The sequence below is a fragment of the Heteronotia binoei genome, chromosome 5 (genome assembly GCF_032191835.1).
Source record: "Heteronotia binoei isolate CCM8104 ecotype False Entrance Well chromosome 5, APGP_CSIRO_Hbin_v1, whole genome shotgun sequence".
Classification (NCBI taxonomy): domain Eukaryota; kingdom Metazoa; phylum Chordata; class Lepidosauria; order Squamata; family Gekkonidae; genus Heteronotia; species Heteronotia binoei.
In genome coordinates, this window is record NC_083227.1 from 9,085,442 (window position 1) to 9,101,912 (window position 16,471).

A 16,471-nucleotide genomic window follows, 5' to 3' on the forward strand; every position below is an offset into this window, starting at 1 on the left:
TGGGAAAAATGGAGGAGGGCACCTTATTCTTTAGGGCCCATAGACTGGCCTCCTGGTTCAACTTTTTTCTAAACTTGGGGGAGGGGATTTGAGGAAAGGCACAAGTGTAATGGAGCAAATTTGGTACCAATGCCTTAAAAAACAGCCCCTCTCCCAGAGTGCCAGATATCCCTGGATCAATTCTCCGTGGTATGTGATGCGGCCCATTGAATATACTAAGTTGTTTGGTTAGGGAACACAACCTGTTTCTTTCAGTTCAAATTATTCCAACTGCCAGAATGTTTTTGGCTTCAAAGTAGTGAAGCCCAAAAAACCCCTCCCAACAGGCTGGCCTAGGGAGGCATTAGGGTTGAGATATGCCTCTCTAGAACTTGTTCTCAGATGAAATGTTTGTGAATTAAGGATGCCCACTGGTCAAACTATGGGTACACCAGCAGCAGAGAGGCTGTAGATGTCTGTTTTGCTCAAAAGAGAGATCAGCTGATTTTCTTAGCTGGAGATCCCGCTGCCCGACCTTTTCTTCTCTGTGGGATCTTTTTGGGATTTTCAACACGGCTAATGCTCCTTCCACAATATTTATAACATTTCTTTCTGATTAGGGTAAGGTTCCTTCTGTAGATTCAAGTCTTTTATAGCAGTTGGCATCTTTTCAATACTTTTTATTGTCTGTGGTTGTTCTTTAGATGTGAGAGGGGGGAAATTTCTTCCTACGGGCGAAGCAGTTACATGGATCCTACTTGTGTGGGTTCCTTGATGCAGCAAAAGAGTACCGCTTTGACTGAATCTCCTTCAATGCAAGAAACATTAAAATTGTGTCTTCCCTGTGTGCGTTCTCACTTGCCATCCAAGAGTGCTTTTGCAACAGCATCTCTTTCCACGGTGTGAAATTCAAAAGGATTCTCCCCTATATGGGTTCATATACGCTTTTGAAAATTCTCACAGTGATTGAATCTCTTTACTCAATCTGACCTCAAACATTTCCTCCCCATGTGTGGATTCTTTGAGGCAGCTCAACAGGGCCACTCTAACTGAATCTAACTGAGCTCTTAAAATGTTTCTCCTGTATGGATTGTCCACTGCATTCGTCTGTCCTCGCTTCTTCTGGGGCCTGTCCCATCGCCTGCTCCCCTTACCCTCATCGGACCCTCCGGGATGAGAGCTGCCACTGTGGTAACAGAGGCGGATGGGCCAACACCTCATCAGCAAGTTCCATGGGGGAGGGGGAGTGATCTAATGCACTGGGATGGCATCACTCTATCATGAAAACTCCCCTTGGGGCCGCTGACAAGTCCAGGTGTGGCAAGCTAGGGCAGGACATAGACTATTCAAAGGGTTCTACTCTGTGTATGTCCTCTGATGCTTTTGAAGATTCCCCCTTCACTGAATTTCTTTCCATACTCTGAACATCATAATGGTTCTCCCTTGTGTGGGTTCTCTGATGATCTTGAAGACTGCCACTCCGACTGAATCTCTTTCCACACTCTGAGCATTCGAAAGGCTTCTCCCCTGTGTGGATTCTCTGGTGCCGTTGAAGACTCCCACTTGCAGTAAATCTCTTTCTACACTCTGAGCATTCAAAAGGCTTCTCTCCTGTGTGGGTTCTCCGATGATATTGAAGACCGCCACTCGTGATAAATCTCCTTCCACACTCTAAGCATTCAAAAGGCTTCTCTCCTATGTGGGTTCTCTGATGATACTGAAGACCGCCGCTCGTGATAAATCTCTTTCCGCACTCTAAGCATTCAAAAGGCTTCTCTCCTGTGTGGGTTCTCTGATGATATTGAAGACCGCCGCTCTTGATAAATCTCTTTCCGCACTCTAAGCATTCAAAAGGTTTCTGCCTCATGTGGGTTCTTTGGTGATGTTTAAGAGTGCCACTCTGAAAGAATCTCTGATGCTCTCGAAGAGCACTTCTTGTACTGAATCTCTTTCCGCACTCTGAGCATTCAAAAGGCTTATCCCCTGTGTGCGTTCTCTGATGCTCTTGAAGACTGCCACTCCGACTGAATTTCTTTCACACTCTGAGCACTCGAAAGGCTTCTCCCCTGTGTGGGTTCTTCGATGATATTGAAGATAGCCACTCCGACTGAATCTCTTTCCACACTCTGAGCATTCAAAAGGTTTCTCCCCTGTGTAGGTTCTCTGATGCTCTTGAAGACCGCCACTCTGACTGAATCTCTTTCCACACTCTGAGCATTCAAAAGATTTCTCCCCTGTGTGGGTTCTTCGATGTTTTTGAAGACTGTCACTGTGACTGAATCTCTTTCCACACTCTGAGCATTTAAAAGGCTTCTCCCCTGTGTGGGTTCTCTGATGCCTTTGAAGATTGCCACTCGTAGTAAATCTCTTTCCACACTCCAAGCATTCAAAAGGCTTCTCCCCTGTGTGCGTTCTCTGATGCTCTTGAAGACTGCTACTCCGACTGAATTTCTTTCCACACTCTGAGCACTGGAAAGGATTCTGCCCTGTGTGGGTTCTTTGGTGCTGTTGAAGAGCACCACTATGAATGAACCTCTTTCCACACTCTGAGCATTCAAAGGGCTTCTCCCCTGTGTGGATTCTCTGGTGCTGTTGAAGATTACCACTTGTACTGAATCTCTTTCCACACTCTGAGCATTCGAAAGGCTTTTCCCCTGTGTGGGTTCTCTGATGCTCTTGAAGACTGCCACTCTGACAAAATCTCTTTCCACACTCTGAGCATTTAAAAGGCTTCTCCCCTGTGTGAGTTCTCCGATGATATTGAAGATTGCCACTCTGACTGAATCTCTTTCCACACTCTGAGCATTCAAAAGGCTTCTCCCCTGTGTGGGTTCTCTGATGCTCTTGAAGACTGCCACTCATACTGAATCTCTTTCCACACTCTGAGCATTCAAAAGGCTTCTCCCCTGTGTGGGTTCTTTGGTGCTGTTGAAGAGGGCCACCTTGACTGAATCTCTTTCCACACTCAGAGCATTCAAAAGGTTTCTCTCCTGTGTGGGTTCTCTGATGCACTTGAAGACTGCAAATTGTACTGAATCTCTTTCCACACTCTGAGCATTTAAAAGGTTTCTCCTTTCTGTGGGTTCTCTGATGCTGTTGAAGATGCCCACTGAGACTGAATTTATGTCTGTTTTCTGAGTATTCAGGTTTCTCTTCTCTCTTTATTCTTTGGTGCACAAAAAGCTGTGATCTATTTCTGAAATACTTTCCACACTGAATGGATTTATTTGCTTTCATTTTCCTGTGCTTTGGAAAATGTATGTTTCGCTGTCTTCCATCACACTTCTCAATCATACAGCCGCCTTTCCTTCCCTTCATTTTTTTTTCATTCCTGACATTTTCGTTTAAGTCCTCATTTTTAACTCTATCTGGCGTTTTCTGATGAAGTTTCTCACCTTCATTCCCGTGATCATCGTTTGCTGGAATAAAAAGAGAGATTTTGTTAGCCTTTGGGGAGGCTGGTATGATCCAAAGGCATCTTTGTGACTGAAGGAGAAAAGGATTAGTGGCCCTTTGGCTTCATCCCGCTGGACTGATCTTAACAACCCCTCTATATTTCCACAATAATATTTAGTATTTAAGAATATCTCCCCCACCCGTGAAGAACTTCAGGTTAACTCTTGCCCAGAAGGTGCTTCTGAGCTTCCAGATTAAGGCCTCCCTCCCTCTTTACCCACCAGCCTGCATGATTGCACCAAACCAAATGTTGCTCAGAAGGGAATCAGGAATCTTGTATGGTTATTCTTGGCTTGTTCTCTTGACATAACAGTGAAGGTCACTCACTCTGAACCAGCTCATCTGGGAAGGAGATATGCTCTTGGGATCCTCTAGAAGAACTCTGCAAACTTTCTTCGAATGTAAGGCTGTGGTCTTTCTCCACCATAGTTTCTCTTATACTTCTGGCTTCTTTTACAGAGAGAGAGAGGGAGACAAAGAGAAAGTGGTCATTCTTATGTGGGGAAAGAAAGACATAAAATACTAAACATTATTCTGGAAGGTCAGCGCTGCAGTCCACATCAAAGCCCAGAATCTGAACCAGTATATGCAGAATGGATCTGTGAGGCATAGAATCCAAGGCTCCCCCAAGGGCTACAAGGATTATGAAGCGATCTGGTGCAACGTGTGGGTGTTCATAAGTTGAATCTCCTTGCATTTAACATCATCATTTCTTTTAAGGCCAGATCCCCGAATGTGGTCATTGGTTAATGGTGAGAACCTTCATCCAGTTCTGCAAACAGGAGGGGGAGGGGATGAGGATGCTGCTGAGAACCTCTGGAGAATTCCATCCAGCAGGGCCCTTGATTGGGTCATTAGGACCACCTGACCGAAGAGAGGCAGAAACTATACTACAGGCATGGATGAGAGGGAAGCCAGGCTAACTTTATACTCACGGCATGGTAGTACACCTGGATGTTTTCTTGCTGCATCATAAGAACATAAGAGAAGCCATGTTGGATCAGGCCAAGGGCCCATCCAGTCCAACACTCTGTGTCGCACAGTGGCAAAAATTTTTATATATATACACACACTGTGGCTAATAGCCACTGATGGACCTGTGCTCCATAGTTTTATCTAAACCCCTCTTGAAAGTGGCTATGCTTGTGGCCGTCACCACCTCCTGTGGCAGTGAATTCCACATGTTAATCACCCTTTGGGTGAAGAAGTACTTCCTTTTATCCGTTTTAACCTGTCTGCTCAGCAATTTCATCGAATGCCCACGAGTTCTTGTATTGTGAGAAAGGGAGAAAAGTACTTCTTTCTCTACTTTCTCCATCCCATGCATTATCTTGTAAACCTCTATCATGTCACCCCGCAGTCGACGTTTCTCCAAGCTAAAGAGCCCCAAGCGTTTCAACCTTTCTTCATAGGGAAAGTGCTCCAGCCCTTTAATCATTCTAGTTGCCCTTTTCTGGACTTTCTCCAATGCTATAATATTGTTTTTGACGTGCGGCGACCAGAACTGCACACAGTACTCCAAATGAGACCGCACCATCGATTTATACAGGGGCATTATGATACTGGCTGATTTGTTTTCAATTCCCTTCCTAATAATTCCCAGCATGGCATTGGCCTTTTTTATTGCAAACGCACACTGACTTGACATTTTCAGTGAGTTATCTACCACGACCCCAAGATCTCTCTCTTGGTCAGTCTCTGCCATTTCACACCCCATCAACTTGTATTTGTAGCTGGGATTCTTGGCCCCAATGTGCATTACTTTGCACTTGGCCACATTGAACCGCATCTGCCACGTCGACGCCCACTCACCCAGCCTCAACAGATCCCTTTGGAGTTCCTCACAATCCTCTCTGGTTCTCACCACCCTGAACAATTTAGTGTCATCCACAAACTTGGCCACTTCACTGCTCACTCCCAACTCTAAATCATTTATGAACAAGTTAAAGAGCATGGGACCCAGTACCGAGCCCTGCGGCACCCCACTGCTTACCGTCCTCCACTGCGAAGACTGCCCATTTATACTCACTCTCTGCTTCCTATTACTCAGCCAATTTTTGATCCACAAGAGGACCTGTCCTTTTACTCCATGACTCTCAAGCTTTCTAAGGAGCCTTTGATGAGGAACTTTATCAAAAGCTTTCTGGAAGTCAAGGTAAACAACATCTATCGGGTCACCTTTGTCCACATGTTTGTTCACCCCCTCAAAGAAATGTAACAGGTTAGTGAGGCAAGATCTTCCCTTGCAGAACCCATGCTGAGTCTTCCTCAGTAACCCGTGTTCATCAATGTGCCTACTCATTCTGTCCTTGATAATGGTTTCTACCAACTTTCCTGGTATTGAAGTCAGACTGACTGGCCTGTAATTTCCCGGATCTCCTCTGGAACCCTTTTTAAAGATGGGGGTGACATTTGCTACCTTCCACCCCTTTTTAAAGATGGGGGTGACATTTGCTACCTTCCAGTCCTCAGGAACGGAGGCATCATGATGAATCCTTCTCTCTAGAGTAACTTAGGCTACATTTGCAATAGTGATGCTGCAACAAGGAGTGCCGTTTAGGAACTTCATGTCTTAGACAGAACAGTTACCTTTTTTTCCCCGTTTCACTGTTGCTGAGCGGCAGAAACTGTGCTGTTTTGTGACGTCTTATTTTTAAATCCTTAATATACTTTATTTTTAAAAGAGGTCTGTTTTACTTGTGTGAAGCCAGTGAATCGGGTGTTGCTCAAGTACAAAGAGAAGCGACCCAGGGGGACCCAGGCTTTGGTTCTTCACAGGATCATTTCTAGATCACAGGCAAAGCAGATGTTTGTAATCCCATCTATGGAGAAAGGTCTGTTGGAGAAGGCTGGACCCTCCCAGAGTCTTTCTGAGGGACTCTCATCCACTTTGTCTCAGGTCAACATGCCTTCTGTGGCTTGGGGGACGGCCACAACGCTGGCCTCAGTCGCCCTTCTGCAAGAACACCCAAATGAACACATGAAGCGGCCTTAGACTGAATCAGACCCTTGGCCCACTGAAGTCAGTATCCTCAGTCCAGCAGCAGTTTCCCAGGCAGACTCTTTCAATCACCACCTACCTGATCCTTCTCCCTGGAGATTCTGGGGGTTGAGTTCAGGATCTTCCTCGGTAGGTAGTGAGCTCTCCTTTGGAAGTTTTTAAAAAGAGGAGAGGGCTCTAAATAATGGCTCTATATTAAGGGCAAGAAGCTATCAGTTGAATATGAGGAAAACTTTCTATGGTAAGTTTTGCTCTACTGTGGAATCTGCTACCTATGGAGGTGGGGAGCTCCCCCTCCCTCGCAGTCTTTGCAGCAGCTGGACAAACACTTGTTAGGGTGCTCCAGACTGATCCGGTAGTGAACAAGGGGCTGGACTAGATGGCCTCTATGGCCTCTTCCAACTTTCATTTCATTTTCATTTTATTTGATTTATATCCCGCCCTACCCCACCAAAGCGGGCTCAGGGCGGCTCACAACATAAAAATTCTAACAATAAAATTCAAGAATTAAAATACAATAATAATTTACGTAATTAAAACAACTAATATATCAATACAATATTGATATACAAACTAATATATCAATACGAACTAATATATCAATACTTTGTGATCCTAGGATTCTAACAGAGGCTAGAAGGCCATCTGACATGAATGCTGATTCTGTAAACTTATGTAGACAAGGAGAGGGTGGAAAAGACTGCGATCAGGCAGGCAAAAAGACTGTGATCAGGCAGCCAAAAGGGGCTATGAGGAGCATATTGCAAAAACCCCATAAAGAACAACAATACAAATTTCTTCAAATACATTAGATGCAGGAAACCAGACAGGGAGGCAGTGGGGCTCTTGGATGACCAAGGGGTAAAAGGATTACTGAAGGAGGATAGGGAAATGGCTGAGAAGCTGAATGCATTTTTTGCCTCCGTCTTCACTGTGGAAGATGAGAAGTGTTTGCCCGCTCCAGAACCGCTAATTTTGGAAGGGGTCTTGAAGGACCTGAGTCAGATTGAAGTGATGAGAGAGGAGGTCTTACAACCGATAGACAAATTAAAAAACTGATAAGTCACCAGGCCCAGATGGCATACATCCAAGAGTTCTAAAAGAACTCAAAGGTCAACTTGTGGAACTCCTGAGAAAAATATGTAATCTTTCATTGAAATCTGCCACCGTTCCTGAGGACTAGAAGGCAGCAAATGTCACCCCCATCTTTAAAAAGGTTCCAGAGGAGATCTGGGACATTACAGGCTAGTCAGTCTGACTTCAATACCGGAGAAGTTGGTGGAAACCGTTATCAAAGAGAGAATAAGTACGCATGTTGATGAACACAAGTTATTGAAGAAGACTCAACATGGTTCTGTAAGGGAAGATCTTGTCTCACTAACCTGTTAGAGTTCTTTGAGGAGGTGAACAAACATTTGGACAAAGGGAACCCAATAGATGTTGTTTACCTTGACTTCCAGAAAGCTTTTGATAAAGTTCCTCATCAAAGGCTCCTTAGTAACTTAATTTTAATGTTTAATCAGATTTTAAGTAAATGCTGATAATGTTTAATGTAGTTTTATTCACTTGTATAAGTTAACTTCGAACCATGTTGTTAGCCGCCCTGAGCCTGCTCCGGCGGGGAGGGCGGGATACAAATAAAATTTGTTGTTGTTGTTGTTGTTGTAAGCTCAAGAGTCATGAAGTAAACGGACAAGTCCTCTTGTGGATCAAAAACTGGCTAATGAATAGGAAACAGAGAGTGATTATAAATGGGCAATTTTTGCAGTGGAAGATGGTAAGTAGTCGGGTGCTACAGGGCTCAGTACTGGGTCCCATGCTCTTTAATTTGTTCATTAATGATTTGAAGTTGGGAGTAAGCAGTGAAGTAGCTAAATCTGGGATGACACTGAATTGTTCAGGGTGGTGAGAACCAGGGAGGATTGTGAGGCACGCCAAAGGGACCTGTTGAGGCTGGGTGAGTGGGTGTCAACATGGCAGATGAGGTTCAATGTCGCCAAGTGCAAAGTAATGAACATTGGGGCGAAAAATCCTAGCTATAAATACAAGTTGATGGTGTGTGAACTGGCAGAGACTGACCAAGAGAAAGATCTTGGGGTCGTGGTAGATAACTCATTGAAAATGTCAAGGCAGTCTGTGATTGCAATAAAAAAGGCCAACGCCATGCTGGGAATCATTAGGAAGGGAATTGAAAACAAATCAGCCAGTATCATAATGCCCTTGTATAAATCGATAGTGTGGCCTCATTTGGAGTACTGTACATAAGAACGTAAGAACATAAGAGAAGCCATGTTGGATCAGGCCAATGGCCCATCCAGTCCAACACTCTGTGTCACACAATGGTAAAAAAAAAAATATATATATATATATACACACACACACACACACATATATATATATATACACACTGTGGCTAATAGCCACTGATGGACCTCTGCTCCATATTTTTATCTAACCCCCTCTTGAAGCTGTCTATGCTTGTAGCCACCACCACCTCCTGTGGCAGTGAATTCCACATGTTAATCATCCTTTGGGTGAAGAAGTACTTGCTTTTATCTGTTTTAACTTGACTGCTCAGCAATTTCATCGAATGCCCACGAGTTCTTGTATTGTTGTGAGAAAGGGAGAAAAGTACTTCTTTCTCTATTTTCTCCATCCCATGCATTATCTTGTAAACCTCTATCATGTCACCCCGCAGTCGACGTTTCTCCAAGCTAAAGACCCCCAAGCGTTTTAACCTTTTTCATAAGAAAAGTGTTCCAACCCTTTAATCATTCTAGTTGTGTTCAATTCTGGTCACTGAACCTCAAAATAGATATTATAGCATTGGAAAACGTGCAGAAAATGGCAACTAGATTAAAAGACTGGAACACTTTCCTTATGAGGAAAGGTTAAAACGATTGAGGCTCTTTAGCTTGGAGAAACGTCGACTGCGGGGTGACATGAGAGAGGTTTACAAGATTATGCATGGGATAGACAAGGTAGAGAAAGGAGTATCTTTCTCTCTTTCTCACAATACGAGAACTTGTGGGCATTCAAGGAAATTGCTGAACAGTCAAGTTAGAACGGATAAAAGGAAGTACTTCTTCACCCAAAGGGTGACTAACACGTGGAATTCACTGCAATAGGAGGTGGCGGCGGCTACAAGCATAGACAGCTTCAAGAGGGGATTGGATAAGCACATGAAGCAGAGGTCCATCAGTGGCTATTAGCCACTGCTTATTGTTGGAACTCTGTCTGGGGAAGTGATGCTCTGTATTCTTGGTGCTTGGAGGGGGCACAGTGGGATAACTTCTAGCCCCACAGGTGATGGCACTTGGTTTTTTTTCTTTTTTTGGCCACTGTGTGTCGCAGAGTGTTGGACTGGATGGGCCATTGGCCTAATCCAACATGGCTTCTCTTATGTTCTTACGTGACAGAGTGTTGGACTGGAGGAGCCACTGGCCTAATCCAACAGGGCTTCTCTTATGTGACACAGTGTTGGACTGGAGGGGCCATTGGCCTGATCCAACATGGCTTCTCTTATGTTCTTACGTGACAGAGTGTTGGACTGGATGGGCCACTGGCCTAATCCAACATGGCTTCTCTTATGTTCTTATGTGACACAGAGTGTTGGACTGGAGGGGCCACTGGCCTGATCCAACATGGCTTCTCTTATGTTCTTACGTGACAGTGTTGGACTGGAGGGGCCACTGGCCTGATCCAACATGGCTTCTCTTATGTTCTTACAGGAAGGGACGCATTGGTGCTTAGTTTTCTTTGAACTTTCTTACATGCCCAAGGAAATGCGACTGCCACTTTGGGGTCAGGAAGTGAGTTTCTCCAGGCAATTTTAGCCAAGGTTTGTGGAGGGTTTTTCTGCCATCCCCTGGGCATGCAATCGTCCTGGATTCCCTGCATTTTGCAGGGGGTTGGACTAGATGACCCTGGAGGTCAGATCCAATTCTATGATTCTATGAACACGTGAAGTTTCCTTATACTGAATCAGACCCCTGGTCCCTTGGAGTCAGTATCATCTACTCCGTCCAGTATCGGCTCTCCAGGGTCTCAGGCAGAGTCTTTCCTTCCACTTCCTACTTGATCCTCTTCATTGGAGATGTTACCAGGGTTTGATCCTGCGATCTTTTGCATGCCAAGGAGATGCAGCGCCCCATGGTGTGAAAGGCCTCAAAATGATGCATTGCTATTCAATATTTGGGTTCATCCAACCTGACAATGGCAGCAAGTTGCACCTTTGGCACCCTTGAAAGATCCTTACCCAGAGAAGCCACGTTCCCATAGTTCTCCAGCATGACTTCCCTGTACAGAGCTCTTTGTCCCGGATCCAGCAGGGCCCACTCTGCCTCCGTGAAAGAGACGGACACCTCCTCCAAGGAAAAGGGACCCTGGAAGAAAAAGCAGATTCCCTTCTCTTCAGAGATCTCACACTGGAAGGGAGTTGTCTAGGAAGGCACAGAAAATAAGGCTTGGGATGGATAAATGCAACAGCATTCAAAGGATCTCTCTCACGGACCCCTTGTAGAAACAGGAATAAAAGCTCCCCTGAGAATGGAGGAGGGACCCAGGCTGTGCCCCCCCCCCCCCCCTGCTCATCTCTCCTACCTGGATTGGAGGTGCAGAGACTGTTCCCACACCTTGGAAACGACAACGGCTCAACATCATCTCTTCACTGCCTGTTCCTGAGACAAGGGAGGGAGGGAGGGTGTTTGCTTGTTTGTTCCCTGCTTCACACACACACTTCCCAAGGTCGTGAAACCTTCCGCTATGTACAATCATTTTAAAAATACTTTTTACTACATTCTGGGAGAGGCAGAAGAGAAGCACCAGGGACCTCTGAGCCTTAGGAATTATAAATACTGCCAATGTATTTCAGACTTACGTCAGAGTTGTGTTTGCTCTACAAGGAGGGAAATGCGGAGTGGAAATGCAAAAGCATGAAACTTCACCGTCACCTTGGAGCAGACATGCCTGGAGCAAATCTGGGGACTGGAGGGTCATAGGAATGAGTTTCCAGAATGTCTCGGGGGCATGCTGAATTGGAGATGTTTTATTTATTGTTACTGTAATGTTTTGATGTTGTAAGCTGCCCTGAGCCCGCCTTGCAGCAAAGGGCGGGGTATAAATCACAAATTAAATTTAAATTAAATTAAGCCAGGTTTTCAGCCTGATGCAACTTCAACATGACATCACATCTGTCCCATGTCCCACCCCAAGACCCTCTCCAGTGCCTACAAGTGCTGCGCCAGAGCCTGGCATCCCTACTCCACCCCCTGTGACCCACAGCAGCCCCCCATATGACCCTCCAAGCACAGGCACAGAAGGAAAATATCCCCATGATTATTGGCCCCCAGGGAGTGGTTTCAGAGCTCTGCTTCCCCAGAAGGTGGAGGTTCCCTTTCGAGGTTTGCTTACCTTCCCTTCCCCTGGGAATCTGAGACCTTTTGTGGAAGGAAGGTGAGAGATGAATTTTTAAAGTTATGGGATAAATGGTCCTCCAGGAGTTTGTCTAATCTTTTAGAGACATCACAGTGTGTGGATACTGAGTGCCACCAATTAACTTTGTGTTGCCTATAGAAATATGCATTCCATCACGTTCACAGGCTTCCCAGGCACAAGGAGTCCTTACCACAGGAGAGGGCATCTTGGGCACGCTCCACCGCCTGCACTCTCTGCCCCTGCTCCAAGGAAGCTCCTTCTGCTTCAGGGATTGCAGCTTCCATCTCCAAAGGTGGTCCCTGCATCTGAAACAGCAGCAAGGGGGAGGGGTAAGAGATGGAATGGAAAAGAGACCAAGGAATGGATCCTGCCCCAATCCCACACTCTGCACCCTTCTATCAGCAGATCTGGTGAGTTATCTGGAGGGATCAGAAATTCTCTAGCAGATGAGGCTCCAGGCAATTAACTGGCAAGGAAACATTAAGATAAGGTCTCATATAGTGGCTTGAATTAGACACACCTGGAGGGAACCCCCTCACCTGTTCTGCCTGCCTCTTCTCCTCTGCCTGACTCAGGAGGAAACCTTCGGCCAGGGCCACCGCCTGGGAACTGGTCTCCGGCCCACATCCTCTGACCCAGCCCTGCATTTCCTGGGGCAGGAGAGTCAGGAACTGCTCCAGGATCACCAGGTCCAGGATCTGCTTCTTGGTGTGCCTCTCTGGCTTCAGCCACTGGTTGCAAAGTCCATGGAGCCGGCTGCAAACCTCTCGGGGCCCATTGGCCTCATGGTAGCGGAACTGCCGGAAGCGTTGGCAATGTCCATCTGAAGTCATGGTGTCCTCAGCCAAGATCTGTGGCCCAGCCCTTTCCCAGAATTCAACATCACTTCCAGGTTGGATGGGATGTGGGCTTTTCCTTTCTCCTTTGCCAGTTCCAGGTCCTTCTGGGTCCTGCTCTTCCATCTCCTTCCCTTTCTCTTGGTTCACCTCTGTCTTTGAAAACATGCCTTTATTCACTGGGCTATGAAGAAAGGCTTCTTCCTGAGGGGATAGAGAGAGACAGACAGGAGCGTGCCAAAAGGAAAATACGCACACACACACACACACACAAAACCTGCACTTCACCCCACCCCAAAATAAAAAGAATATACAGCAAATTCACCCAGAGAACTATCACAGTTTTCTCCTGGCCCTGTTTTCCAGCTCATCCTGAAAGAAGAATCAACCTAACAATATATCATCATAACTGTATTAAGAACTACTCATAAGTACATATTTATAAACACAATCACACTATATTAAGGAGATAAAAGTGCTCAGATAAAAACATAGTCCTCGGTCCATTTACAATCCAAAAAGATGTACCCAAAAAATCCTCAAGACCTTAGAGGGCTTCAGCAGATACAGACAAATAATCTGAAGACTATCCTTCAGAATGATCAGACTACCGGTCCCACTGTATCCGACCGCTTATGCCTTGCTCAGCTGGTGCCAGTAAACAAAATGGAGTCTGCAATGCAGTTGAGTCTCAAGAAATCTCTGGAGTTAAATTGTAGCCATTTACAAAAGTATCCATACAGCCTACAACCACTTAAAATCATCATAACAATGCAAATTTAATAGGCATTACCCCTGTTCCTTCATCCAAATCATTTATAAAGACGTTGAACAAAACAGATCCCTGGACAGATCCTTGTCACTCCTCTCCAAGAGGATGAGGAACCATTCACAAGCGCTCTTTGGGTGCGATCTATCAACCAGTTACAGATCCACCTAACAGCAATAGGATCCAAAACACAGTTTACCAATTGGTCAACTAAAATATTGGGTGGAATCTTATCAAAACCCTTACTGAAATCAAGATAGACTATGTCTACCGCATTCCCCTGATCCAGTAAGGTAGTCACTTTCTCCAAAAAGAGATCAGGTTAGTCTGACATAAGTTGTTGTTCTTGAGAAACCCATGCTGGGTCTGAGTAATCACAGCCATTTTTTCTAAATGCTCCAGGACTGACTGTTGGATGATTTGTTCTAAAGAAATGGAAGAGTGCCTAAAAGGAGATCAGGCCAGAAGAATGGGATCTGGGAAGTCTTTCATCCTCCACTTTCCCTAATTGCCTCTGCCCTATGATCACCTTTGGTGCTTGACCCTTTAGGACGAGCATGTTCCAACTCAGTGGTTTACATGGCTGCCTTTCAAAAAATACTATTTCACAAAAAGTCATACAGCCCATTCGGCCACGCCCATCAGCGAGAAAGGGCCAGACTCCTTTCTCATCCTGCTTAATGAAGTCCATGAGCTTTAAAAACGTAAACAAACCTAAAAAGCTAGAATCCCCCACTAGCAGTCCATGCCACCCCCTCAAGGCACTGGGGTTCCAGCACTTGTGAACAACCCTAGCAGACTTATTATAGCAGTAAGTTTTCCTGAGGTAAACTTTACATTCTCTCCTGCTGCAATAAATCTCTCACAGCCTTGAAGCTGCCACAGGTCTCCTTTCAGGTGGGGCTGGGGTGGCTACCCCCCTCAGGTAGAGCAACAAAATGGGATGTGTGGCCAAAGCTGCTCTCAGGGGTCTGTGGCTAAAAATATCCTCCATCTGTGTAACAAGAGAACTCAGAGCCCATACCAGTGCAGAGCTCAAGCTGAAAATGGCTTGCATAAGGCTTCACCTCAGCATGGATTTGGATGAGGGACACCAACTGTTTGTGCCACATTTTGAGCATGCGCCCTGGAGCTTTCCCCACACTCACGGCACTTCCTTACCTTCTCTGCCAGATGGGCTCCTTGGGCCAAGGGCGGGGGGGGCATTCTGACTGGATCCGCGGCCTCCCTCCGAAGCATATCGATGGGACTTCTCTCCCGTGTGGCTCTTCCGGTGTGTGAGGAGGTCAGAAAGGCAACCGTAGGTTATTCCACACTGTGAGCACTTGTGTATGCGCTCTCCTATGTGAGTTCTCTCATGCACCATCAAGGCTGAAGTCCCTTGAAATGGCTGCGCACAATAAGAACAAAAGTACGTTTTTCCTGCCATTTGAGGGTTCTTGACAAGTCACTGTTCTGTTTGCAGTCTTGGCCCCTACATGTCCTTTTATGCCTCAAGGATCTCTCGCTGAACTCTAAATCTCCAGCATTTGCCTCCCAACCAAGGCTAGAGTGGCTTTTTTCTCCACAAGTTCTTTCAAATGAGTTTCTATCCCCAGCTGAATTTAAGGGCCCCAAAAACAACTCCTTTCAGATCCTTCTAGCAGTGGATCACCAACGGCCCCTCACTCAGCTCAGCTCTCTTCTGCAAACCATCCTCCTCTCATTCCAGCACTCGGGAGATGAGATCCTGGAAAACAAATGGGACATCGTGAGCAACCGCTCCCACAGCAGAGATTACCCCCAAATAGCCCCCCATTCACTGAGGGATTACCCCTCATAGCTCCCCAGAACCAGTGCGTGCCACAGTGGCTAAGACCTTGACTAAGGAGGATAGACGTGCATCTCTATGCAAAGTTATTCCCATCTTAAGCCTGAGAGAGCCAGTTTGGTGTAGTGGTTAAGAGCACAGACTCTGGTCTGGGAGAACTGGGTTTGATTCCTCACTGCTCCACATGCAGCTGCAGGGTGACCCTGGGTCAGTCACAAGTTCTCTCAGAGCTGGTCTTTCAACAGCAGTCCTCGGAGTGCTCTCTCAGCCCCACCTGCCTCACAGAGTGTCTGTTCTGGGGAGAGGAAGTGAAGGAGATTGCAAACCGCTCTGAGACTGCAAGTGAAGGGAGTCCAATCTCTTATTATTATTATTTATGTAGACTGGGATTCAGAGGATGACTGCCCCTGAATATGGAAGTTCCCCTCAGCCACCATGGCTAGTAGACAGACATTGATAGATTTCTCTACTTTGAAATCCGTGTAATCCCCTTTTAAACCTGATTGTTTCCGTGGCCATCACTACATCCTCTGGTAGTGAATCCCACATTTTAATCACTCCTTTCTGCGTAAAGCCATGTTTCCGTTTCCCTCCATAGTAATTCAGAATATCACCATCCCTTTGCATATCCATGGACACAAACACAAAAAATGCACTGGAAAGATATCCACGCCTTTTAACCACTGCTATGTTTGGAAAGATTGGTTGCTCATTTTACATGGATGTTTTCTGGGGTTTGTTGGTTTATTCAAACAAGTTATATTCTGTTTCTAAATCAAGCAGGAAGGAGAAGGTGAATTGCAAAATACTTGGGGAGAAAACTATTTGGACACTCCCCTCCATTTGCTGAAGGATGAAAATGAATTTCTCAGAGCCTTAGGAACCGTCCAAGGGTGCCGTCTGGAAGGCTGCTGGGGGGTGCTAAGATTTGGCTTTCACCTGGGTGGTTCAGAACCACCACCCAGGCCAGTCGCTGACCAGAGACCCCAGACTGGAGGAAGGGGGGTTCTCGACCCACTGCGTCTCTGCTAGGTTGGCCAACCTCCAAGTGGGGCCTGGAGATCTCTCAGAATTACAATTTATCCCCTGGCTACAGAGGTCAGTTCCTCTGTAGAAAATGGCTGCTTTAGAGGGGGGTGGTCCCTAGACGCAGGGGTGTGGAACTTATTTGTTCTGAGGGCCGG

At 46.0% G+C, this 16,471-nt stretch overlaps 1 protein-coding gene across 1 annotated transcript; it reads right to left on the reverse strand.

The window, feature by feature from the left end:
• Nucleotides 1–833: 833 nt before the first annotated feature.
• On the reverse strand, nucleotides 834–15,074 carry LOC132571658 (zinc finger protein 571-like). The gene is made up of 9 exons (XM_060238452.1): nucleotides 14,639–15,074; nucleotides 12,412–12,912; nucleotides 12,063–12,177; nucleotides 11,039–11,115; nucleotides 10,695–10,821; nucleotides 3,763–3,885; nucleotides 2,005–3,398; nucleotides 1,789–1,891; nucleotides 834–904 (listed from the first exon to the last, which is right to left on the reverse strand). The coding sequence occupies exons 1-9, from the start codon at nucleotides 14,714–14,716 to the stop codon at nucleotides 834–836; spliced, it is 2,589 nt and encodes an 862-aa protein (XP_060094435.1). The 5' UTR covers nucleotides 14,717–15,074.
• Nucleotides 15,075–16,471: the final 1,397 nt, after the last annotated feature.

What these genes read in the sequence shown, in the direction of transcription:
- LOC132571658 (XM_060238452.1), bottom strand. Translation starts at nt 14,716, where the DNA reads ATGCTTCGGAGGGAGGCCGCGGATCCAGTCAGAATGCCCCCCCCGCCC. An exon ending in GAGCCCATCTGGCAGAGAAG is followed by an intron (nt 12,913 to 14,638) that starts GTAAGGAAGTGC and finishes CTATCCCCTCAG; the next exon opens with GAAGAAGCCTTTCTTCATAG. An exon ending in CAGAGTGTGAAAGAAATTCA is followed by an intron (nt 1,892 to 2,004) that starts GTCGGAGTGGCA and finishes CGAGAGCATCAG; the next exon opens with AGATTCTTTCAGAGTGGCAC.